This window comes from Tiliqua scincoides, chromosome 1 (genome assembly GCF_035046505.1).
Source record: "Tiliqua scincoides isolate rTilSci1 chromosome 1, rTilSci1.hap2, whole genome shotgun sequence".
Taxonomy (NCBI): Eukaryota; Metazoa; Chordata; class Lepidosauria; order Squamata; family Scincidae; genus Tiliqua; species Tiliqua scincoides.
In genome coordinates, this window is record NC_089821.1 from 95,343,643 (window position 1) to 95,370,074 (window position 26,432).

The following is a 26,432-nucleotide window of genomic DNA, read 5'->3' on the forward strand; positions in this document are numbered from 1 at the left end:
CCCCACTGAAGGATGCAGCACACATCCTAACGTTAATGGCTTACTGTTGGAAAGTTGGATAGGATTGGATTCTAAGTCCCACTGAAATCAAAGGTGTATGACTATAGTCATGACTAAACTTGCATTCAATCCAGTTCACCATAGGGACAGTGTACACATTCAGAAGGTTCCCTATAGGGCAAAAAAGAGGTGTTTTATCTCCTTAGCATATGCTAAGGAGGCACCACACCAGGAGGCCTGCACATATCATAACCCCGGTCACATCTCCCACCTCTGCTCAATCAAGATACCCTGGAACTGACATTCCTTGGCTGAGCAGAGAGGCTGGACTGGGCAAGGACATGAGAGATATTGGATTGCACTTTAAGCCTGCATGTGGGCATTTCTCCCATGATGATCTCAATGAAGCCCAATGTACACATATACTTTTCAGTTCCTTGGAGAGAAAACAGTGATAGGTTGTTATAACTGGTTATTTCTCGAGTAGGCATTAGAAGAATGTGAATCCAATGTAGGCACCAAGAAATAAAACTGAAGTTGGCACCATTCAATAGCTCCTTCTTTTTCAGACAACATATGACTCCCCATCAAAAGGTTATTCTATTAAAACCAGTAAGCAAAAGTAATTTTACCACTTGAGATAGTTCTGAGGATTTTGTCTGTATTAAGAATCACTCCCTTTTACTAACTTGTTATGGAAGACCTTTTTTTCAAAAAGGCTTTAAGAATTAATTCTTTTCTTCTGGAAAAGCTAAAAAGCTGTAATCTTGTTTATTTGGGAAAATACGTTAAGCACTTTTGCAGCTACCCACCATAAAATGCAAATATCTTCAAACAGTTACATGGTCTGGTCAATAATGCTACTACAGAATAAAGATAAAGAGCATTCTAGTCTAGATTTATGTGCATTCATGGCCATTAATACTTTAATGAGGACATAAAAAGGAACTTGTAAAACTTGTAAGAAATATTTTTCCTAATGCCTTTTCTTTCATGCGAATGGTTATGCAGTTCATATAATCAAGACATAAAAAGTATTGTAAAATGCTCCATTGGGCTATAGCAGAAAATATTAGAAAAGGCAGATCATGCTGCCAGTCAGGTGCCCAATAATGCAGCAGTCACTTGGGTCAAACTCACTGAAGCTGCAATGCTATCCACACTTTTGTGGGAATAAGTCCCAATTACAATGCGTAGCTAAGTTACAGAATCACTACCACAGATGCAGGTGGTGGCCCCCAGGTTGGCTATCCTTCAGTGCAGCTGGTGCAGGAAGCTACATGCGCAAACATGCGGTTGCTGTATAAGGCATCACTTCTGATGTCAACTGCCTATGCCTACCCTGGGGTACCCGTACATTCAGCGACCACACGCCTGCACAGTGCTGTTTGTAGCTCCTCCAGCAACTGCATATAAGGGCAGACATTCCCCAGCCAATGCATCCATCTTGCAGCAGGAGGAGCCTATTTTGCCACTGCTGGGAACATTTCCAAAGATGGGGGGGGGGAGGGGAATGCCAGGACTGGGGAAGGAGGAGCCAGAACTGCTTTTTCTCCCATACCAAACGGACTTTAAAGGCAAAAAGCCAATCTCCAGATACCTCTTCTGGCCACCCTAGGGAAGAGGATTTTCTGTTTTCAAAAGTTATACTGACATCAACGTCATCTTTGAAAGAATAGTCCTGCCAGGTTTTTCTAAATCTCATGAATTGTAAAACTTTAGCTTGCAACTAATAGTCAAGTTTTTAAAAATTATCTTCTTGGAAACACAATGGTCTTATAGACATAATACACAGTCCACACATACTTCCTCCCTGTAGCTTATTAGGTTTTTCCTGTTGACATCTTGTGAGAAACAGATAGAACTTGGATAAAGTGCTCTTTTGTTACTTACTGAGATGTGAATTCTTATAGCACATGTGGTGCTGTTTATATTGTTTTGTTACTGTGTACAAAATACATCCATCTCTCTTCCATACATTAACTGGAAAAATATTACACAAGGATACCATGTGCCAGTTTCCATGCAAGCTGGGTTGAATATAACTTGGCTAATAGCCCACAAAAATTATAGATCTATAAGAAAAATTCCAAAAGCTACATTTTGATAGTACCTGTATTAGAACCAACCAAAAATAGATAAAAGATAAAGGCTGCAATCCTAACCAACTTTCCAGCACTGACATAAGGGCAATGCAACTCTGAGGTAAGGGAACAAACATTGCCCTACCTCAGTGTTTCTCAAACTGTGGGTCAGGACCCACCAGGTGGGTCACGAGCCATTTTCAGGTGGGTCCCCATTCATTTCAATATTTTATTTTTAATATATTAAACTTGATGTTGCCATGGTACGTGACTGTATTTGGGCTGTACTTTTAACTGGTTACTCTGTATGTACTTTGAACAATGATAGTAGATGGGACTTACTCCTGGGTAAGTGTGGGTAGGATTGAAGCCTAGGATTGTTAAAAATTTTCTTGCTTGATGATGTCACTTCCAACCATGACATCACTTGACAGATTCTCATTCTAAAAAGTGGGTCCCAGTGCTAAACACTTGAGAACCACTGCTCTACCTTGATGAGGCCTCCATGCAGAATGCAGCACATGCCCCACTGGCACCGCTATGCCAGTGCTGGAAAGTTGGTTAGGATTTTCATCACTTCTCATCTAGACAGGCTGGTAGACAGTGCTGGGGAGAAGGTAGCGGTTGTGGTGCATGTCGGCACCAACGACATGGGCAAGTGTAGCCGGGAGGTCCTGGAGGCCAAATTTAGGCTTTTAGGTAGGAAGCTGAAAGCCAGAACCTCAAGGGTAGTGTTCTCTGAAGTGCTACCTGTTCCAAGCGCAGGGCCAGCTAGGCAGGCGGAGATCAGGGGTCTCAATGCATGGATGAGACGGTGGTGTAGGGAGGAGGGGTTTAGATTTGTTAGGCACTGGGGAATGTTTTGGGACAAGCGGGGCCTGTACAAGAGGGACAGGCTTCACTTGAACCAGAATGGAACCAGACTGCTGGCGCATAACATTAAAAAGGTGGCAGAGCAGATTTTAAACTGATCCCTGGGGGAAGGCCGACAGGAGCCGAGGAGCATCTGGTTCGGGACTCCTCATCCCTATGGGACAAGGATGGGGAGGTTAGAGAACAACAAGACAAAGGCAGAGTAGGAGAAGAAATTGGGAATGGTAGCATGATGGGATGTGATAGACAGTTTGGCACAGTGAGAGGATGCGGGGACAAAGGAGTGAATAAGCAGCCCGTCCTGGGGCATTCCATGTACAAATGCTTTTATGTGAATGCCCAAAGTCTCTGAGCAAAGATGGGAGAACTGGAATGGCTGGTGACTAGGGAAAACATTGATATAGTGGGCATAACGGAAACCTGGTGGAATGCGGAGAATCAGTGGGATACCGCAATCCCGGGCTATAAACGCTACAGGAGGGACAGGCAGGGGCGTGTGGAGGTGGGGTGGCCGTTTATGTTAAGGAAGGGATAGAATCCAGCAAAGTAGAGATTGAAGGCGGGTCCGACTCCACCGTAGAATCTCTGTGGGTTAAATTACCTGGCCTGTGGAGCGATGTAATACTGGGGGTGTACTATCGTCCTCCAGACCAGAAATCGGAAGGGGACCTTGAAATGAGGAAACAGATCAGGGAGGTGACAAGGAGGGACAGGGTTGTAATCATGGGGGACTTCAATTATTCTCATATTGACTGGGTCAATTTGTGTTCTGGTCACGAAAAGGAAACAGGATTCCTTGACGTGCTAAATGACTGTGCCTTAGAGCAGCTAGTCATGGAGCCCACCAGAGGGCAGGTGACTCTGGATTTAATATTGTGCGGTACACAGGACCTGGTTAGAGATGTCAATGTTATGGAGCCGTTGGGGAACAGTGATCATGCTGCGATCCGTTTCGACGTGCACGTCCAGGGAAGAATACCGGGCAAATCTCTCACAAAAACCCTTGACTTCCGACGGGTGGACTTCCCTCAAATGAGAAGGTTGGTTAGAAGGAGGTTGAAAGGGAAGGTAGAAAGAGTCCAATCTCTCCAGAATGCATGGAGGCTGCTTAAAACAACAGTAATAGAGGCCCAGCAGAGGTGTATACCATAAAGAAAGAAGGGTTCCACTAAATCCAGGAGGGTGCCTGCATGGCTAACGAGCCAAGTTAGAGAGGCTGTAAAGGGCAAGGAAGCTTCCTTCTGTAAATGGAAGTCTTGCCCTAATGAGGAGAATAAAAAGGAACATAAACTGTGGCAAAAGAAATGTAAGAAGGTGATACGGGAGGCCAAGCGAGACTATGAGGAACCAAACGTTTCCGAGTGGTGAAGACCAGAAGTGATTGTGAGGAGCTCTAGAAGGATCTCTCCAGACTGGCAGAATGGGCAGCAAAATGGCAGATGCGCTTCAATGTCAGTAAGTGTAAAGTCATGCACATTGGGGCAAAAAGTGAAAACTTCACATATAGGCTGATGGGTTCTGAGCTGTCTGTGACAGATCAGGAGAGAGATCTTGGGGTGGTGGTGGACAGGTCAATGAAAGTGTTGACTCAATGTGCGGCGGCAGTAAAGAAGGCCAATTCTATGCTTGGGATCATTAGAAAAGGTATTGAGAACAAAATGGCTAATATTATAATGCCGTTGTACAAATCAATGGTAAGGCCACACCTGGAGTATTGTGTTCAGTTCTGGTCGCTGCATCTCAAAAAAGACATAGTGGAAATGGAAAAGGTGCAAAAGAGAGCGACTAAGATGATTACTGGGCTGGGGCACCTTCCTTATGAGGAAAGGCTACGGCGTTTGGGCCTCTTCAGCCTAGAAAAGAAGCGCCTCAGGGGGGACATGATTGAGACATACAAAATTATGCAGGGGATGGACAGAGTGGATAGAGAGATGCTCTTTACACTCTCACATAACACCAGAACCAGGGGACATCCGCTAAAATTGAGTGTTGGGAGAGTTAGGACATACAAAAGAAAATATTTCTTTACTCAGCGTGTGGTTGGTCTGTGGAACTCCTTGCCACAGGATGTGGTGATGGTGTATGGCCTGGATGCCTTTAAAAGGGGATTGGACAAGTTTCTGGAGGAAAAATCCATTACGGGTTACAAGCCATGATGTGCATGTACAACCTCCTGATTTTAGAAATGGGCTATGTCAGAATGCTAGATGCAAGGGAGGGCACCAGGATGCAGGTCTCTTGTTATCTGGTGTGCTCCCTGGGGTGAGATACAAGAAGCCAGACTAGATGGGCCTATGGCCTGATCCAGTGGGGTTGTTCTTATGTTCTTATGACCAAGTCAGGCCTAAGCATCTTTTTTTCAAGAAATATATTACACACACAAAGAAAGCTTAATTCTGCACTAAATAAATGTGTGTTCAGCTGCAGCTGGAAGAGCTCCCTTTCCCAAATTCAACTCTGAATAAGGCAACCACATTTCTGACGCAACATTACTACGCAACCATGCCACATGCAGCTTTGCTTACCTCTTTTATAGGTAAACTTCAAATCTGAAGTTTTGGCAGTCAGGGTGGAAAATCTTGCTGCCTAGTTATCTGCGTATCTTGGACTATGTGCATACCTAATTTTAACTTTCTGATGACCTGGAAGTATCTTTACCACACTTCAGGTTCCCCTGCTTCTTGGGAGAGGTATATAAAGGTTTGCCTTTCAGACTTTTCTAATAATTTCCATGCCTAGACCTACAGGCATATAATAACCATTTGGGAGTGCATATGGAGTCCCCCGTTGGAAAGAAGTGTTAAACTATCTCTTTATTCAGATTGTTTTAGTAATCAGAGTGTCTTACAATTCTACCTAAATCCCTGCATGGCAATGCAGCAGTGTCAGCTGCATTTCAATATCATCCTGCATAGGCTTCAAGCTTCTATATTATCTGATATCTAGTTACCCCCTAAAGAACTCCCCTGGTGGGAAAAGAAAATATCTTGGGTGCTATTTTAGTTTAGCACAATAAACCTGACTTGACACTGACTTAGAAGTACAGTAAGAAGTAAATGGGGTTGTGGGGGGAGGTGGCATTCCAGGGAGGTGGGTGAAGGGCGGGAGAGGAGGTGTTACGGGGAGGAGGCGTGCAGGGGGAGGGAGCAGGGATGCAGGGCAGTGGGACCAGTGGACTGAAGCTCCTTTGGATCCAGAGCCCCCGTGTCAGGCTCACCACCTGACATGGAGGCTCTTGATTCTCCGCTGACCTTTGGGTTGGCGGAAAATCAAGCAGCCCCATTGCAGAGCTACTTGCTTTACCTGGGGGAAGGGGACGAAAGTCCCCTTCTCCTGAGAAGCTGCCGGTGGCTGCTAGGAGCACATAGGATGCAGCGGCAGCCATTTTTGGCACCACTGCAGCCCTGCGCAGCTCAGGATTGGGCTGTTAGTCATGGCTGATCTCCTCATTGCTAACTAAACACAGACTGTAATCTTCTTGAAGGGAAAAAAGGGTCTCTTCTGTGTGTGTGTAAATGGGATTACTAGTATTGTATTGGGGCTACCACAAGCATTGCACTTGGAATAACATCCTTTAAAAAAATATTAACTGGAAAGACCCTGAAACTTTTGTTCTTACTTTTTAAACTTCCAACTGCTGCTTTCTAACTGTTCTTTTTAAAATATTAAACACAACTGGAAAGAGTAAACATTAGCACTGCCATATTAAAAATGTCCGAAGTCATGGAGTACATGTGGGTGATGCAATTATTTCCTGGCATTCCCTTGCTCTCTAAGAAACTGCAAAGGATATGTATCTGGAGCTTCTCTTTGTGTGTGTGTGTGTGTGTGTGGGCATGCTCATTCACCTCAATGGAAAGGCAGCCTTGTGCATGCAAAGGGCTGTGTGTGCAGAGCTCCTTTGTACTCTCAAGGAAATGGAGAAGCCCACACAAGTGGGGGCTCCATGTGCGCACTGCAGGTTGCAGAGTTCTGGATCAGTGTGGAAGACCATAAGGCATGACTTTCAGGTATACTATTTTTGATGGAATGCATTAAGTATTTTTGCAGTATATGAGCAGTTATGCACTGAAGCTAGAAAAATATACACTACATTTGATGACAGAATAAAGAAGAGGGTTTATCACGCTCTAGAAATTACATGGAAAAATAAGCATTCAGACTTTAGGAGGCACCCTCAACTCTAGTGTTTCAGTGTGGCTGGAACATCTCCTCTGCTAAGTTCTCCAGGCAGTGACTGTTTCTTATACAGCACATTCACACTACCATGAACTTTCAATAAATTACTAGCAATAAATTATTAACTCTTTGGTAGGTGCAATGATCATACAATAGCTTTTCCTGATATTAATGCACAGATTTAAGCCCTGTTGTGAATGCTTCTGGTGGGTTTTTTTTCTGTTTTTTAATGAGTGCAAGGCCAATTTCTCTTTGACAAAGCAGAACATTAAGATAGGTATGATGAGCCTTGTGCCTGATACTAGATTAGAAGTAAAGCTTAGCATTGTTAGCAAATAAAAAAAAGCTTATTCCAAAAGTTTAATAAGTGCAATTGAACCAGAATCTTTCTCCTACAGTAAGGCCTTATTCACACCTTCAAGTCATGTCCACTGAAAGTATGGAAGAGAAAGGGTGAGATTGTACTTTTCCTGCCCACTCACCTCCACAGTCAATGGAATAGGTGAACCGCACATGGCCAACTGCACGTACATAGGCTGTGTACTTGTGCAGGGTTCCCAACTGCACATATAGAACGTATGCATGTACAGTTGTACACTTTATACTGAAAGCACAGAGAACATAGGCAGGGCCAGCAGATGAATTCCCACGCTATCCATGTGTTCACTGAACACACTGTGAACGTGTGAATAGGGCTAGACTTGTTTTCAAGGCAGAGAGTGAGTGTTCAAATCACTTCTATCACATTTAAAATGCTATGCCTTAGTTTTATGTTGACATTAGCAAACACAGTACAGTTGCTGCAACATATATGCTGGAAGAAAACAAAACAGATTATTTTGGAAAGTGTTATAATTGCTGCATTCATTCATCATTTTTGGCACTATTGACTGCTTACATTTGGTTGGTCTGAAATTAGTACATTAACACTGCTTATTCTAACATGTATACATATATGTATGTGTATATATGTATGTATGTCATTTCACCTTCCAGTAAACAAGTACGATAGCTTTTTTTTTTTTGCTTGTAATGATTTTGTAATTATCTTGTTCATCATTTTAATTTTTTTTTAACTGACTGCAACATGCTCAGGTTGACTTTCCAGTCAATTTCACCCAAATTCCAACAGGAATTGGTTTATAAATTGGTTCCAACTGGAACTGGTCATTTGGAATTTCCAGTGCAGGAAATTATTCTATATGCGCCTCAACAGGTATCCTAAATTACAAATTGATGTGTCTAATAATATCTAATGAGGAGAAAAACATACTGTTGAAGTTAAATGCTAGACTGAAAAGGAAACACAGCTAAGTGACTGGGCAAACTGATTTCTTCCTAAACATAAAGGGCTTTATCTATATGTTTTGCCCCTTTGACAACATTAAATGGAAGCAGCCTGTAAGCATAGTAAAAACCATGCCACACCTGCCAAATCAAGATGATTAGTTTGGCCTAGCTATGTTATGGCAAGTTGGCAACTAATGAGTACCATTCTTCCCCAGGTTCTTGTGTTCAAAGCCTATGTCGGGAATCATGGCTATATCCTCCAGGGGATCCCCGGTTTCTGTGGGGTTTGTATGAGTCCTGGTATGAGTCGGAGTACTCTTCTTCCACAAGGGGGTAATGATCTCGGCTGTGTTGGGAAGTGGAAGACAAGCGGTTCCTGCTCTTCCGAGCCCTTTCATTGTGGTAGTTTTCGTCGGAGGTCATGAGACTTCGCCGTTCGATTGGAGAGTTCTCTGTAGAATGGTTGCTATGCCTCATACGTTGGCTCTAAAAATGGCAAAGGATGGAGGGATTAAGCAAAGAAACACATTTCACTTCACTCCTTTTGAATTAGTTGTGATCGTGTTCCCTGAGAGCCTTCAGAATCCATATGCTTATAACATTCATTTAAAAGGCATCTGGTTGCTATTTAGTGTACTAAGGAACACAGTCTGGTTGCAAAGCTGATGTAAGAAAACAACGGAATGTGATGTCTTTCCATATTACATTATTTTAAAATATTTGGCAACGAGAAGAAATTCTCAACAGAAGGCTCAGGCTACATTGCCTGATGAGGAATTTTGTAAATTGTATTTTTAGTCTGCCTTATTTTAGAAATCCAAAATAAAGACTGCCTCAAAACTCAGTTTTTAAGAGCCTATCAAAATATTATTTCATGGCTAGTAATTCTAAAATAACTTTTAAGAATCCTAAAGTAAAATCTGAAGTCCTCCCTTTGTCTTAAAAATTAATTTGTATGTTTTGTTGTAGGCTTTTCTTGTTTAACACCTTCTAATACAATGTATCCTTCCTTCACCTGAATTCTTGCTCAGTTCTTTACTGGATATATCAGGAATTTTACATTTTGATATAAATTAGGTAGCAAAACCTCTCTCAATTCCTCCACACATCAAATGAGGATCAATCCATACAGTGTACTGTGTGCCCTTATCAGATTGTGGGGACTCCCACCTCCTAGCTTAGGTTGGGGTGGGGTTTCATCCCATTTTATTCACAAACGTTCTCATACTTTGAGGAGGCCTTTGTGACTACCTCCCCACCACAGGATGCAGCATACACCCCGCTGGCACAGTTGAACCGGCACTGGAAAATTGGATAGGATTGGGCCCTGAGGCTTTTGTACTGGGAGCCTGCCTTGTGGCCATGTGTGGCCCCACCTCCAAAGCCAATGCCCCAGTGCTCTTATTGCCCCTAGTCACTGGGAAGCCTGCCTGGGAAGCCTCAGGAGAGATGCAAGTAGTTGCCTGCTCTGCCTGGGTATATCTCCATGGTTGCAGTGCTAGCAAAGGAATTGATGGCAGGTTTGTGGATTATGTGCTACTGGGTGACTCAGGTGACCCCGGCAGTGGCCCTGGCAGACATGCATTGGGGATGGCAGACTCCCCCAAGATGCCTGGGGGGTGTGTGTGTGCAAGTTCAGTGGAGACTGTGTTGCTCCTGGACCCTGATGCTGTTGGTGCCGTTTCTCGATGTTTTGTTCTTCACTCTGGAAGTACATGGGTAACATAGCTAAGCTAAGCTAAGCCTTGCTTGATTATTTTTGTGATCACTACAGTGATCACTAGCAGTTCATAAGACATACTGTGGGGCAATTTCTGAAGTATTCAGAATAGCTGGTACTAGTCAAGCAAAGAAGCACTTTTGCAAGTTGTGCTCCTCATTTTATTTATTTTCCCTGTTTTTTATACGGCTCTTCCTTCAAGGTGTACAGTTCCCTCCCTCTTTCCATCCTTGCAACAACCCCATGAGGTGGGGAGGATGCGAGATAGTAACTGGCCCAAGGTCACCCAGAAAGCTTCATGGTTGAGTGAGGATTTGAGCCTGGAACTTTCAAATCTTAGGTCCAACTCCTGAGCCACTGCACCATCCTGGCTCTGAGAGATTTCCTCAAATTGTTTATAATTCATCCTCCTCTCTCATATTTAGCAGAGGGAGAGCAACAGTTCCCTCTTCTCCCCAGAATAGTGTCTCTTCTAGTGACTATTGCTGCTCTTTTGCATCTTTTTATATTGTGAGTCCTTTTGGAACAGGAAGCATTTAGTTTATTGATTTTCTTTGTAAACCGCTTTGCAAACTTTTTGTTGAAAAGTAGGATATAAATATGAACATTATTATTTCCAAGGGTAATTAAGTCAAATTTCAAACAGAACCAAATCAGGGACATTTCAAAGTATGTACATGATTGTGACCATTCAAAAGACAGAATGGTTTTGATTTTTGCAATATGGAGTGATAGCCAAGTCTAAACTTATGGCTAATATAATATGCAACCAGAAAACAGCAATAAGCAAGTCTTAGGAGGTTTTCAAGGGAGTCAAGCTAATAAATATAAGGCTTTTCTCTTTGTAGAAAGCTCCTTCCAAAACCTATTTGAAGTGTCAACAACTATCCCAGTGACGTATGGCTAGAAGCTGTACTAACAGGTTTGGAACTTGCTTACATATAAAAGGACACACAGAGATCCTGGTCTGTTAAGAGTAGAACCTAACCTTCATGATTCATACCAACTGTAGCACCTTACCCTGTTAATTACTTAAGTGCCCAATCCTATTCAACTTTCCAGTACTAATGCATCTGTACCAAAGGGATGTGCACTGCATCTTGTGGTACAGGGGCCATCATGGAGGCCTCCTCAAGGTAAGGGAACATTTATTTCCTTACCTCAGGGCTTCATTGCAGCTGCATTGGTGCTGGAAGGTTACAGGATTGGGCCCTAAATGTCCTCTAAGTATGGCTCCAATCGTGTGTCAGCCCATGGCTACAGCTGACCTAGTACCAAAAACAAAGTGGGTGCTTCTTGGGGTTCTTTACAAACAGCAGAATTCTGTTTAGAATCAGTTCTCAGCTTTAGACATCTTGGTTTGAGTTCTCACAATGCTATATGACAATGCTTTGTCTCACAATGCTTTGTAAGCTGGGCAATACCTGACATTTCACAACTGAGTAACACTGAATGAAAACACAAAAGAAAAAGAAAACAAACCCGTAACTCCACATATATATGTACAGAATTGCCTAAATGAATTTGCTCTGACCATATCTTTTTTGGGCATTGTGTAGGCGCAAAGTTCAAGAGAAGGGGTTCTGCTAATACAAACAAGCTGGAAAATGAAAAATTTCACAACACACACGTGTCTACAGAACTCAACTACTGCTTGCACATTCATCTAGTCACTAAGCAGAAACAGCCGGCCTAACAACATTAAACATAAATTTGAATACTGACTGCTGCCCACATGCAGTGAAGAAAAAAAATCACTTCACTAGTGAATGAGTGTATTAAGGAAAAAAAGTGATCTGCTACAGATCTGGTCAGAAGATTTAGTTTTCAGGTATATAATTAATTTGTTTAGTTCTCTGGTTGACATACAGTAGAAAGTGCACATGTATTTAAAAAAAACCACACAAATGTGCTGAACTCCTTCAGGCAGTGTTTCTCAAACTGTGGGTCGGAACCCACTAGGTGGGTCACGAGCCAATTTCAAGTGGGTCCCCATTCATTTCAATCTTATATTTTTAATATATTAGACTAGATGCTACCCTGGTATGTGTCTGCATTTGGGGAAATGTTGCAGATCTGTACTTTTAACAGGCTACTATGTATATGCTTTTAACAATGATAGTAAATAGGACTTAATCCTGGGAAAGTGTGGGTAGGATTGCAGCCTAGGATTATTAAAAATCTTCCTGCTTGATGATGTCACTTCTAGTCATGACATCATTTCTGGTGTGTCCTGGCAGATTCTCATTCTAAAAAGTGGGTCCCAGTGCAAAAAGTTTGAGAACCACTGCCTTAGTGCAATTGTTGTCTGTGCACTCTTGACCTTGCATTGACAAACATACAGAACTCGTACTGAAAAGACATTTTTTTTGTTTTTGCCAAATTGAGTAAAGCACGTACTTCTCATTAAGGACTATTTACATGCCACGTTTGACGTTTCAAAGGCCAGCCGTTTTTGAGCTATCCCTGTGGAAAAAAATGGTCAGAAGCTTTTTATAATGGGAAAAAAAATATTGTATTCATCATTTTAAAAAGAAAATAAAAATAAAGACAGATGAATAAATTTTGCCAAAGGGCTACCTCTGGGGTAAAAGGAGTCAAACTGGAGGTAAAAATGGACATACTGTAACTTTTGTGAATTGGTCAACGTGTGAAAAATCAATAAAAATAAAATTTTTCGATAAATCTAACTATCGCCATAGTTTGTGGCATATATTTCTTACATACTTATCTTTATATTCCAAGAACATTATGTGAAGTAGGTTTTCACAGTAAAAAGGCAGGATATAATTACGGTCCATTCCTCATGATCTATGTACAATAGTCTTATAATTAGAGAATATCTATTCACAGTCAAACAAAACTACCCAGAATGCAAGGTCCACTGACCTGGCTATTTACCTATTTTTGTTACCAAACAATCAGTGCACACATGCACGCACATTTTTGTTGGCTATGGTATCATGTTGACTTGTATGTCTAAACAAATCATCACACAGCAATCACCAGATAAAATTTCCATGTCACTTGAAAACCTCAGTGAAGGCGGTTCACATATTCATCAGAGAGTTACTAAGCACTAAAAGGCTAGGGGGTCAAATTAGATGTTATACTTATTCAGGGCTAGCCCAAGGCAATCTGATGCTTCAGGAAGGGAAAATGACCCTCTCCCTCCCTGTCAGGCACCTCCACAGATCCTCTTTGGCTCTGGCTTCTAAAACAAAGAGGAAAACAGAACAAAAGAGAAACAGTGGCCAAGAGGAGAGTGACTTTCTGTAGCATTCTAGCCCACCATAGTCCTCCACACCACCCATTTTGCTCTCTTTCCCCATTGTTTTTAGAAACCAAGGGGCAGGAGGAGTAATGGAAGCAGATGCCAGGCGTCCCCTACTCATCTTCTACCTGATGCAGGACAGGTGTATCATCTAGTTTGGTAGCAATTATATACATTCTTAGTTGGGAACAGATCCCACCAATCTCAACTGGATTTACTTCCAAGCAGTGGCGTCGCTAGGAGGTGTGGGTGGTGCAGGCTGCACCGGGTGACGCGCAAGGTGGGGTGACGCACACTGAAGAGTGACGTGCTAAGATCGCGGTGGTTAGGAATAATACCTAGCCATCATGTTATATACCATTGGATGTGGAATTTACAGCGGAATGCAATGAAGAAAACCAGAGTGAAAGACCTCCTTTCTAACAAAAGTTATTGCCAAAAAACCAGAAAACAAAAAATGCATGGAGCCCTAAGGAAAGTGAAACTGAGCCATACCACGTGTTTACTCAAGAGTAGGCGAACTTGCCTTAGTCCATCAGAAAGGGCAGGCTGAGAGGAATCCAGTGACACCAGAATGGTCCTAATCCAATGAATGCAGACCCCCAAATATACCCAAGAAGGAGGTTCCTCCCTCCAAGTTGGCGAATGTATTGAGTCCTATGGAAAGTGAAACTAAGCCAAATGGTTGCGTTTACTCACGACTAAGAAAACGTGCCTTAGCTCGTGGTCAGGTCAGGCAAAGGGGAATGTGAGGCCACCGGAATGGTCCCGATCTGATGGAACTGGAGCTCAACAAATCCTCCAGAAGGCAGCCATTTCCCCCCCCCCCCGGTGCATAAAAACAGAGGCTTCTGCTGGTAAGGTTTTTCTTTTTCAGACTTGCAAAGCCAGGTGGATCCTGAAAGTGATCTGGTTTAAACAGAAGGTCTTAAATTGAACTGGGTACAGGATAGGGTTGAAATTTTTTTGGGGGGGTGGGATTGCAGGCAGGCTACAGAGAACATTAACTTGGTGGAACAGGGCTGGCTTCCCCTTCTTTAATTATTATTATTATTATTATTATTATTATTAACAGTATTTATATACTGCTTTTCAACTAAAAGTTCACAAAGCGGTTTACAGAGAAAAATCAAATAACTAAATTATTTGTTTCACTTTAATTTAATAATTTATAATTATTTATTTTCATTTGCTTGATGATGTCACTTCTGGCCATGACATCACTTCCGATGGGTCCTGGACAGACTGTCATTCTAAAAAGTGGGTCCCAGTGCTAAAAGTTTGAGATCACAGTTTGTAAGAATAATACAATCACGTTATATATCAATCAATGCATAATTTCATGCAGAATGCAATGAAACAAACTGCGTTGAAACATCTTTGTTCTATCAAAAGGTACAGCCAAAAAACCAGTGGGGGCGGGCGATAGTACATCACCACACCCACCTCCTGGGGTGTTGCCCCACCCACTGCATGGGGTGATGTGCTGGCCTCCCGCACCAGGTGACACGAACCCTAGTGACGCCACTGCTTTCAAGTAATCATGAAAAGGATTGATGATGCACATGCAAACAAAAACCAGCCTTTATTGTTTTTGTGTTGCTAATATTTGCAGCTGAAGCAAAACTTTGGATGCACTCAAAATGTTCACTGAACACATTCTGAAGGCCCATTGGGTCTCTAATGCACATATGTGTAATGGCAAGTGTACAGGGGTTCCCCACACTTGTCAGTAATAATGTGAATTAATGGAAATTCCTTCATTTGGAAGAAGAAAACGAGCAGCACACTTGATTCGCCATGTGTTTGTACAGGAGCCACTGAATCCCAGTAATTGCTCTGCATCATGAAGTTGACCTGAGCAAAAAAAGACTAAAGCATGAAATCATACCTGTAATCCAGAGATTGCTGTAGGGTAAGGGGACAGTGCAGTAGAGCCTAGGTTTCTTCCAAGCAAAGGTGTCATGGGTGTGCTACTGGTAGTGTGCGTTGCACGCCAGTAGGCCTCAAGATATTCTGCCAAGTGTTCACAAGCATCTTCAAGCTGGTTTTCATCCAGAATGACATCAAACATTTCCTGTTCAGAAAAGAACGTTATATTAAATATTCAGAGTTGAAAGCACAGATGCAGCAGAGGTTCTTTTTAACGCTGGAAGGGTCACTCTCAACAGTCCTTTCACTTATTTCTCCTGGCCTATTCCTTGCCTTCTTCACCCTGCTCACCTCTCCCACCTCTTTTTTATATATATACAGTTCGTACATAAAGAGACCTTCCTTTCAGCTTGCTCTCTTTTCTCCACACAAATATTATGTTATCTATATCTATAACGATAGCAAAAGATAAGAGAGTTAGCATTGAAAAAAAGAGGATGCAGAGATTAGATTGTACCAAGGAAGAGTAAATGCAGAATAATAACCAGCATTTTTATAGTGCTTTTTGAGTGTGCCATGTACTTCACATGGACAAGGCTGATGTAATCTTTACAACACTTCTGTTAGATGAGTAAGTAGCATTATCACCTTATTGCATCTCAGCGTAACGAAGAGTGGTTTTCCCAAGATCATAAAGATCATAAATGACAACGGCAAATTTGAACCAAGGAAATTCTGATTTGCAGCTCATTCAAATAGTAACCTGCATGGTCCAGGGAGCCAAGTGGCCTAAGCTGTATCCAGGGCAGGCTAGAGGTCTCCTTGGGATAAAGGAACATTAGTTCCCTTACCCCATGTAAAGCCCCAACCTGCCCAATGGGGCTTCTAAGATCTGCACCAGCTATATTACTGGCACACGTCCAAGAAGCCCCATGTAAGGCCTCCCGGCGTGGGATGGAAGAGGATCCAGCTTCCCTTTCCACCCTGCCCAGAAATGCCCCCTCCCAGTCAGGGAGGCCTGTGCTTACTGATTGGGCAGACAAACTAGTTTATCTAGGTAAAGGGGGGTGGGACAGAGAGGGCAGGTGGGTTCCTTTCCTCCAATCAATCAAAGGTGTGACATCACTAAACCTAGGCTAAGGTTCAGGCACAAGGATGCTCATGTGTGTTTCTGCCAGATGTGCCATGACATCTAATCTTGATTTTATCTACTATATAGGTCTGCTGTGATATCTAATGTTAATTTGTGGAAAGCACGCCACTTCCTTTCTAGTACGTAGACACCAGGATTCCTGTGGCAATGCAGGCGGCAACATGGACTGCATTTCTAGCTAGATGCGTTTAGGAATTAATTTTGTTTGTTTGCTGTTCTCTCCAAACTTCTTTATACATTGGGAGCCTCTGTGCTTTGCTCAGATCCCAGCTCCATCTGCTGTGTGTTATATGCTGTGTGTTATATGCAAGTTATTGTATACAATTTGGTCAAGCCTTCTCTTTCCATTCATCCAGATCAGTGATCTTCCATCAGGCCTGTAGTTTTTCCAACTCCCCTTTTCCCATCTGGTTTAATTCTCTTTCCTTTGGATTTTTAATAAACTAGTTACATTTTGACTCTTTGCTTGCCTAGTCCATGTTCGTGGGTAATTCATGGGTTGTCACATCTGATGGCTTTTGCAGACACTACTGTGGCTTTGCTTTTTAATAAGAACCCTGGGGGAATCAGTGCTCTTGAGGGACTTTTCCCCCAGACAGCCCCTACTGCTCATTCTCTACAGTCTGGGATGGTGATAGCAGATAGGAACTACCAGTTCCCCACCCTCCAGCAGCTGACTCAGTAAAAGGAAAAGTGGGGAGCAGGAAGGGGCACGTGCACACTCACTACTAGACACCTACTCTCCTCAGTCAGCCCGTTTTCTCCCAGGATGATAACTGACTGTGGGTGTGTGTGACTGGAAACAAGCATGAACGGTATATCATTAAAAATGTAGACTGCTGATCCAAAAGAGGAGTTTTGACTTGTAAAGTGGTAAAATTCCAAATCTGACATAATTTCTGCAGACGATACTTACCACAGCACATGCATCAAAACCTTATACCAGGGGTCTCTAAACTTTTAGGCCCAGGGGCCACGTGAAATATCTGGCATGGTGTCAAGGGCCAGAAAAATAAATTTTAAGTATAAAATTTAAATAAATACATTAGAAAGCCTCAGAAAGTCTAAGGCCTTCAGATGGACCATAAACATCACTTCTGGTTTTTCAGGAAGTTGTGTTTTTAGGCCTTTAGAAGACATTCTGAGGGGAGGCACATGGCCTTTCCAGTCCTCAGAACACCTTCCAGGCACAACTGGAGCACAGGTCTGGTCACATTCAATTGATCGAGACAGAGGCTTGCAGGGGTCCAGAGGCTTGTGACGGGCCAGATAGAGGCTTGTCGCAGGGTTTGGAGACCCCTGCCTTATACCATCATTTTATGTCATGTACAACACCTGAAGCATCTGAATAAATTGAATGTTTAACAGATTTTAAGAGTTACAACAGGGCATCTTTTCATATTTCATATGGGAAGAAGGGGAGCAACATTCTCAATAAAATGGAAAGGCTCATCAGAACCTTGATGCCCAACAGATTACTGCAGGTGCGCATCACTTCACAGCATTCTTATGTGATTCTTATGTGATTAAGTCTTTCTTATGACTCTTCATAAGAATCACAATCTTATGTGATTAGGTCATTAAGCGAACATTCAGCTCAATCTAGTGCCTTTGTTGTGTAAACAGACACTCCCTGCCAGACACTAGCTGGCTGCACAGGCTACTGGACATACGAGGGTCGCCCAGAAAGTAATGCACCACATTTTTTTTCTCAGCCTACAGTAATGGTACGAATGCGAAACTTTAGATATACATTATTTGAATTTTCAGGAGTGCCCACACAAATTTTTGGTTTCTTCAGACAGATAGCGTAGCTGCAGCAGTGTTTCGAAATGGCGTCTGTAAGTGATGTACGTTACAAGCAGCGTGTTGTCATTGAATTTCTCACTGCGGAGAAAGAAACTGTTGGGAACATTCACAAACGTTTGTGTACAGTTTATGGAGAATCTGCAGTCGACAGAAGTACGGTTAGTCACTGGGCACAGAGGGTGAGGCCATTAGAAGGCAGTTCGGCAGAGCTCCAAGATTTGCAGCATTCGGGGCGGCCATCCATTGCTGTCACACCTGACAAGACGCGGCTTGCTGATGCGCTCATTCACGAGGACTGACGCATAACGACTAGGCAGTTGGCGCTGAAGCTGTCAATCAGCAAAGGAAGTGTGGATGCAATCATCCGTGCTCTTGATTACTCAAAAGTGTGTGCACGATGGGTTCCGCGCTGTCTTACGGTGGACCACAAATCTCTCAGAAAAAACATTTCTTCTGAGTTGCTGAAACATTTTGAAGATGAGGGGGAAGCGTTCTTGTCCAGGATTGTGACAGGTGATGAAACCTGGGTTCACCATTTTGAGCCCGAAACAAAACGACAGTCAATGGAATGGCGGCATCCTCAATCTCCACAGAAGAAAAAATTCAAAGCAACTGCTTCCGCCGGTAAGGTCATGATCACTGTGTTTTGGGACTGTGAGGGCGTCATACTCATTGATGTGATGCCAAGAGGCAGCACCATTAATTCTGAAGCTTATGTGAAGACATTAACCAAACTCAAGAAGTGCTTCCAGCGACTTCGGCGCCATAACAACCCAGGTGAATGTTTGATTCAACATGATAACGCTCGGCCTCACACAAGTTTGAGGACTTCGGAACACATCACTAAACAGGGTTGGATTGTGTTACCCCATCCACCCTACAGCCCTGACCTAGCTCCCTCAGACTTCCACTTGTTTGGTTCATTAAAGGATGGCATTCGCGGAAGACATTTTGAGGATAACGAAGAGGTGATTCGCACAGTGCAGAAATGGCTTCGTGACCAGAACAAGGAGTGGTACCGACAGAGCATACATGCCCTTGTGTCTTGCTGGAGGAAGGCCATAGAACTGGACGGAGATTACGTGGAAAAATAGGGAGTGTAGAAGAAACATCATTCTTTCTTGTGTGTAAGTTTCATTGTGTTCAGTAAATAATTGTTGAAGAAAAAAATGTGGTGCATTACTTTCTGGGCGACCCTCGTAGATTGCCTCTTCTTTGCATTAAAGAGCCTCTTTGTTGTGTAAACAGACACTACTACAAGCTATGGGGGACCTGACTGCAGACCCAATCCTATCCAACTTTCCAGGTCTGGTGTAGATACAATGCAGCCCCATGATAAGGGAACCCATACCTTAAAAAGGCGCTAGCGACTACCCCTCCACCACATGATGCAGCATATACCCCACTGGCACAACTGCACCAGCACTGGAAAATTGGATAGGATTGGGCCCTGCCTCATTAAGAGCCTCTTTTTTGTGCTTTGACCACCATAGTATATGCAGTCTGTCATTAAGCTGACAGTTGTTAAGCAACACACGCTTGTATTTTTGAAAATACTAGCAATACGTTTAAACCAACTTCAAACTTTACATCCTTCTTCTCTAATTAAATTGAAAAGTCTTTGGGATCAATATAGTATTGTTCTGGCAGTTCAACTAAAGAGTAGCAGCAGACAGAAACTGGGAGTAGAGCATCCCTTTCCATGTAATGCATAGAAAAGGCTTCCAAATTATCTTAGCCATTTGAGATCATACAATTGTTCAAATACTCACATCTGAAAATGCTGCACTTAGCAGTTACATCTAAAGCATGTCTGTTCCAATGGCAACATTTCTGTACTCAGAAGTCAACAAGGCCGTCACAAATGTGATATTTTATTTTTAATTTTTATATTTTTTTAAGAATTGATTCACTGGAGACAGCATTTAAGTGCAATCCAATTACAGTGGTGCCTCACATAACGAAATTAATCCGTTCCGCGAGTCCTTTCGTTATGCGAGTTTTTCGTTTTGCGAAGCGCGTTTTCCCATAGGAATGCATTGAAATTTAATTAATGCTTTCCTATGGGCAAGAAAAGTCAGAACAAAGTCAAATTTGGTTTCCAAAGTGTTTATTAAGTGCTCTTTAAAGGCATACATACTGTACTGAGGATTTCAAAAATGGGGGGGATGCTGAGTGGGGAGCTTGAAGGCTGTAATCCTGTGCACACTTTCCTGGAAGCAAGCACAATGGGACTCACTTCTGAGGAGACACGCACAGGATTGTGCTCTAAGCTGGGGAGGAGGACAGAGCAGCTACACTCAATTGCTTGCTTTTGCCGTGATCATGGGGGGAAACAAGGAAGCACAATGGGACTTACTTCTGAGGAGACACGCACAGGATTGTGCTCTAAGCTGGGAAGGAGGACAGAGCAGCTATACTCAATTGCTTGCTTTTGCCGTGATCATGGGGGGAAATGTGAAGGAAATGGGGCAGTGAGAGGGTGAATGAGCGATGGGGGGGATGCTGAGTGGGGAGTTTGAAGGCTGTAATCCTGTGCACACTTTCCTAGGAGCAAGCACAATGGGACTTACTTACATAAACTGACATGAAGATCCTCCCCTTACTAGGGTAGACGGGATCATAAACTGACATGAAGATCCTCCCCTTACTAGGGTGGACGGGATCATAAACTGACATGAAGATCCTCCCCTTACTAGGATGAACGGGATCATAAACTGACATGAAGATCCTCCCCTTACTAGGATGAACGGGATCATGAACTGACATGAAGATCCTCCCCTTACTAGGGTGAACGGGATCATAAACTGACATGAAGATCCTCCCCTTACTAGGGTGGACGGGATCATAAACTGACATGAAGATCCTCCCCTTACTAGGGTGGACGGGATCATAAACTGACATGAAGATCCTCCCCTTACTAGGGTGGACGGGATCATAAACTGACATGAAGATCCTCCCCTTACTAGGGTGGACGGGATCATAAACTGACATGAAGATCCTCCCCTTACTACGGTGAACGGGATCATAAACTGACATGAAGATCCTCCCCTTACTAGGGTGAACGGGATCATAAACTGACATGAAGATCCTCCCCTTACTAGGGTGAACGGGATCATAAACTGATATGAAGATCCTCCCCTTACTAGGGTGGACGGGATCATAAACTGACATGAAGATCCTCCCCTTACTAGGGTGGACGGGATCATAAACTGACATGAAGATCCTCCCCTTACTAGGGTGGACGGGATCATAAACTGACATGAAGATCCTCCCCTTACTAGGGTGGACGGGATCATAAACTGACATGAAGATCCTCCCCTTACTAGGGTGGACGGGATCATAAACTGACATGAAGATCCTCCCCTTACTAGGGTGGACGGGATCATAAACTGACATGAAGATCCTCCCCTTAAAACAAACCAAAACAAAACAAAAAATTCGTCTTGCGAAGCACGGGTTATAAAAATTTGTTGTGCGAGTCACCAAAAATCGCAAAATGCTTTCGTTCTGCGAGTTTTTCGGTGCGCGAGGCATTCGTTATGCGAGGCACCACTGTATAATTTCTTCAAACTTATTAACATTTACATGCCACACAAGGACTAGCTCTATCGCAGAACCCCAATGGAATGCTAGACATGCAGCTTCTATGACTCTCCAGTTTCCAAAAAGGGAAGTGAGCATTGTGGCCAGAATTTTCACAGGCTATCTTGGTGCACAAGGATTTTGGCGCTGTGTGTTGGGAATGACAATGTTTAAAAAACAGCAAGGGTACTACAATACATTCAAGACCCTGGATTTTTTTTCTCCTGGAAAGCAAATGTTGCCTCAAAGATTTACAACACAGGGTCTTCTAAGACAATTGTCAGTGTTTTTCGCCCCACCTAATTTCCCTTGATAAATCTCCCCAGTGTGTGCATGGAAGATTTGCAAGTGCATTTACAGTGCAATCTTAGACATTTCTACTAAGAAGTAAGCCCCACTGGCATCAATAAGACTTACTCACAGATAAGTGTGCTTAGGATTGTAGCCTTAGTTGCTATTTTTCTCTCTCTGTGTAGTGCTCCACTTAAGGAGAAGGTGTAAGCAAGCATCCTACCAGTAAGCAGCAAGAATGGTCTCTATTTCTAGCTAAAGATTCTGAAGCTGTTCACCAACCAGCATTTGAAAGGTCTTGGTGTATTGCTTTGGCAAACTAAATTCAAATTTGCAAAGAGTCTAGCCAAGGAAGAATTTCAGAAGCAAATTGCTAAGGATATAAACATTGCAAAAATGAAACAAAGTATTCTGCAAAGTTTCCAGATGAAATTTTTCAAAGTTCCAGATGAAAGTTTTCAAGCATTCATTTTAAAATTAGGACTGACTTCCTCTACATGTTAAAATCAAAGCAATAAATTGCATCTCCTGTATCAGATGAACATATTTTAAGTACCTTTCTATGAACAGTTCCTTTTTCCATAGGCTGTATAAAGGCCTTAGATCCAATCTCCAGTTAAAGGATTTAGGGAAAAAACCTCTACTTGGCATACTAGATTGCTGCTACTACTCAGAGTCGACAGCACCGGGCAAGACATATATGGCAGCATTTTTACAACTATGGCCATGGGACCCTTACTTTAGTGTACCATCAGGGCAATGGGCAAGACAAAAAACAATGCTAGGAACTTGCTTGGTTGAGGTCTTAAAAACTTGATGGTGGAACAGATAAAAGCACATCTATAAGTAGGCACCATCTTTGAGACCCCACTAAAAATTCCAGTCCTGGAGATCCTCTTCTGGCATTCTGGCATACAGCATTCTGATAAAATCAGAGACCTGAGATATGGACTGAAACCGAGGGGTGGGAAGTTTGGAGAAGTAACCTTACCAGATCAATACAAACTAGCTTGGTCATCCAAACTATACCCCTGCACTGGATCAAAGACCCTCATTCTGTACAGAGTGAAGTGTACCTGAGACCACTGATCTTTATTTTAAATATTGTTGTCTCGCCTTTCCCCCTCAACAGAGATACGGCCAAAACAGCTTAATTGACTAAGGCTGCAATCCTAACCACACTTTCCTGAGAGTAAGCCCCATTGAACAAAATAGCACTTACTTCTGAGTAGACCAGGTTAGGATTGTGCCCTTAGGTGTGCCTGATCCTGCACAGGATCAGTCTCAAACACATCCATGAGGATGGATCTTGAGGCTCATCTTGAGGCTCAAATTTGGCTAGCTAGAGAAACAATTGGAAGACTAAGTACATGTAGGTGTTTCTAATGCTCACCTGAGTGGGTACCTTCTGTACATGTTATGTCAGGCTTCTAGCAGGAGGTGGCAGTGCACATCAATTTGGTTTTGGCAATGCTTCAAATTATAAAGCATATAAATTATAAATTATAAAGCAGCTTTGGCTGCTTTAAATTATAGCAGCCTTAGGGCACAAACCTAACCAGGTCTACTCAGAAGTAAGTCCTATTTTGTTCAATGGGGCTTACACTCAGGAAAGTGAGGTTAGGCTTGCAGCCTTATACATGATCAAGCCATATGAAGGCCATATCGGCCTGCATAGTTTGGTAAGAGAGGCAGTGTTAGAGGAGAGCTAAAAACCCATCCACACTAAATCTCTGGGTGCTAGATCTTTCAGATCGGGTGGTCTGGAGGCACACACCATCTTCACTTACTCTCTTTACCACCAAGAATAAAAGTATTTTTACGTGTCCTTCTACAAGAGACAAAGAGGGTGAATTAAACTTCCTTTTATGATTATATCTGGGAAAGTTAGTAATGCAGAAAGCAGGTCAATCTAGCTCCATATTGTCTACACTGACTGACAGCAGTTCTTCTCCAGCCCTATGTTCAGATGCAAGGAATTGGAACATGGGACATCTGCACGCAAATCATGTGCTTTCCCACTGACCTACAACGCTGCCCCATCCTTATTTCTAGAGCAAAGTAGAACCCATGTAAATATCACTTTGGCACAATTCTATCCTGTGCTGGAACAGGCAAGCCAGGAGGCTTGTGTATCTAGTGCAGGATAGTGGCCATAAACAGTCCAGCCAGAAGTAAGTGGAAACATTTGCGCCAGGTAAGGGCTGATGGCCCCTATGGGTCTCCTTGGACTGGCGCCACCTCAAGAGGTGGCGCAAGTCTGAGGAGAGCGGAGCGGCTTCAAGCTGCTCCCCAGGACCGGGGGTTGGGATCCTGCATAACTGCCAGATCCCAGCCCCGCCTCCTGCTCCCCACCCACCCACTCCCGGGACTGCCCACCAACTGCCCTCCCTCTGCCTAGGAATACCTCCCTCCCGCCTCCTCCCCGCCTTCCCCTGCCTACCTTTGCTGCTTGCGTTGGCCCAGCTGGGCCGACGCAAGCCTCAGAGAGGAAGCTGGTGCAGAGGCTTATGTCAGCCTCCGCAGGCCTGCACTTCTCAGAGTGTTGGCCCAGCTTCCTCTTGAGGAGGCACAAACGTGCCTTATGGCCTTGCATCGGCCCATTCCCGGGTCAGGATCCCGGGTCAGGATCGCACCCTTCCACAAAAAGCTAGCCATGATTCTAAGAGCATGTATGATATTAAACATCTCTCAATTTTGCATACAACTAATTATCTTCAGATATAGATGATTTGTGTCGCAGATTGCCATGATGAGGTTCACAGTCTCCAAAGATAGTAGAGTCCAGGGATATGTGGCAATTCCTTCCCTTCCCTCTCTTGGTAAAAACCAGAGTGGGGAATATGTCACAATGAACCTATCTGGAAACAGCCTTTGTCTATATGAAAACCAGTGGGAAACTTTTTACTATTTAATTTTAACATGTTGATGGCAATTGGATTGTTTCAAGCGTGTTCAACAAACTGAACAGCATAACGTGTAAATATATGAAACGTAATTTACATTCCCTGCTATCCTTATTTTGGTCATCAAATGATATTATTTGAGCACTGTGTATTCCACTCCCTTCACTGCAACAAATACAAACCAGTGGAAAATTATGTAGTGGGAAAACATAATACAGTGGAACTCACAACAAGAACCCGAGATTATTTTACCAGCACAACTTACTTTGGGGCTGTGGCTAAAAACCAAGTGGTCCAAACCAAGTGGTCTGAGAGAGAAAGGAACACTAGCAATTGCTGCTACTGGAACCTTGGATGTTCATATTGCATCCTTCCCCTGAACTTTGGGAGGACATGGCAAGAAGTGTGCTTCTGTCTGTGAAAATTGCAATTGATTTTGAAATGTGCTCAGTGATCAACTGCCATTTGTAGTCCTGTAAGTGATGGTGGGGCCTGACATTGCTACATTAATATAACAACTCCTGTAAACTTGTGAATGAATGTGTTATGCCAATAAACAAACAAACTGAACCTCTTTCTCTGTCCTGTACTTACTGGTGGACATTGTGCAAGTTTATCTGCTGCGACCAGCTGAACATTTAAGTGTTTGCTTTGTGATTTTCCTCTTGATTTGATCAATCGCTGCAAGACCTGAAAGGTGAAAACAAGAGCAAGATTGTGAGCTTGGTTCCAGGCAACTCAGCAATCCAAATATACTTTTTGGATTAATGAAATATATAAACTCAGTACGCATCATGTGTCAAGTATTAAACTGATTTTGGTTCTTAAATGTCATTGAGTGGGTACTATATATCATGGTATAGGCAGTATATGTTGCACACGTTCTGGCTATTATCTATACAAGTATCTTCCTAATGTTGCTGCTGAATCTGTTCAGTGAGGTCAGGAAAGTCATTTCAGAACTAGTGACCTTGGCAGCTTTGTTACTAGCTTCCTGCTAGACAGCATTTACTGCTAGATAACATTTACTTCACAAGAGAAATATCCTGGGTGCCATACGTAAAAGAAAGACAAAATAGCTCTGCACATCTGAATTAGCCTGTCAACCCCATGGGCAGACACCTAGTGGAGGAAAGAAAGTCTGATAAAGAAGCAGTAAGCGAAGACTATATAGGAAGCTGCCTGTATCATAAGGCATAAAAGTAGTGGCAAGATGATGGTTTAAGGAAAGGCTTAACTTAAGAAAGGGCAGTCTGGGAAACAGCAAGCTTGAGTAAATGCAAAGGGATACCGTTCCCAAGTAACAGTAACATGTTGGAAGGCTCAAAGATGGGAGATGAAAGAGAAGACTGTTAGATGAGAGAGAAGATATAGCTCATTGATGAAGAGGCTAAGG

General features: G+C 43.0%; 1 protein-coding gene across 4 annotated transcripts in view; it reads right to left on the reverse strand.

The window, feature by feature from the left end:
* Nucleotides 1-231: 231 nt before the first annotated feature.
* Nucleotides 232-26,432, reverse strand: part of CACNB4 (calcium voltage-gated channel auxiliary subunit beta 4) — a 123,873-nt gene continuing 97,672 nt past the window's right edge. For 3 of the 4 annotated variants that reach the window (XM_066611962.1, XM_066611961.1, XM_066611963.1), the window contains exons 11-13: nucleotides 25,631-25,726; nucleotides 15,312-15,497; nucleotides 232-8,912 (exon numbers count right to left, since the gene is read on the reverse strand). In XM_066611962.1, coding sequence (XP_066468059.1) covers nucleotides 8,652-8,912; nucleotides 15,312-15,497; nucleotides 25,631-25,726 — 543 coding nt within the window. In that variant the 3' untranslated portion in view covers nucleotides 232-8,651. Of the gene's footprint in view, nucleotides 8,913-12,546; nucleotides 12,613-15,311; nucleotides 15,498-25,630; nucleotides 25,727-26,432 lie in introns of all 4 variants that reach the window. The other variant, XR_010793543.1, reaches the window with a different exon arrangement.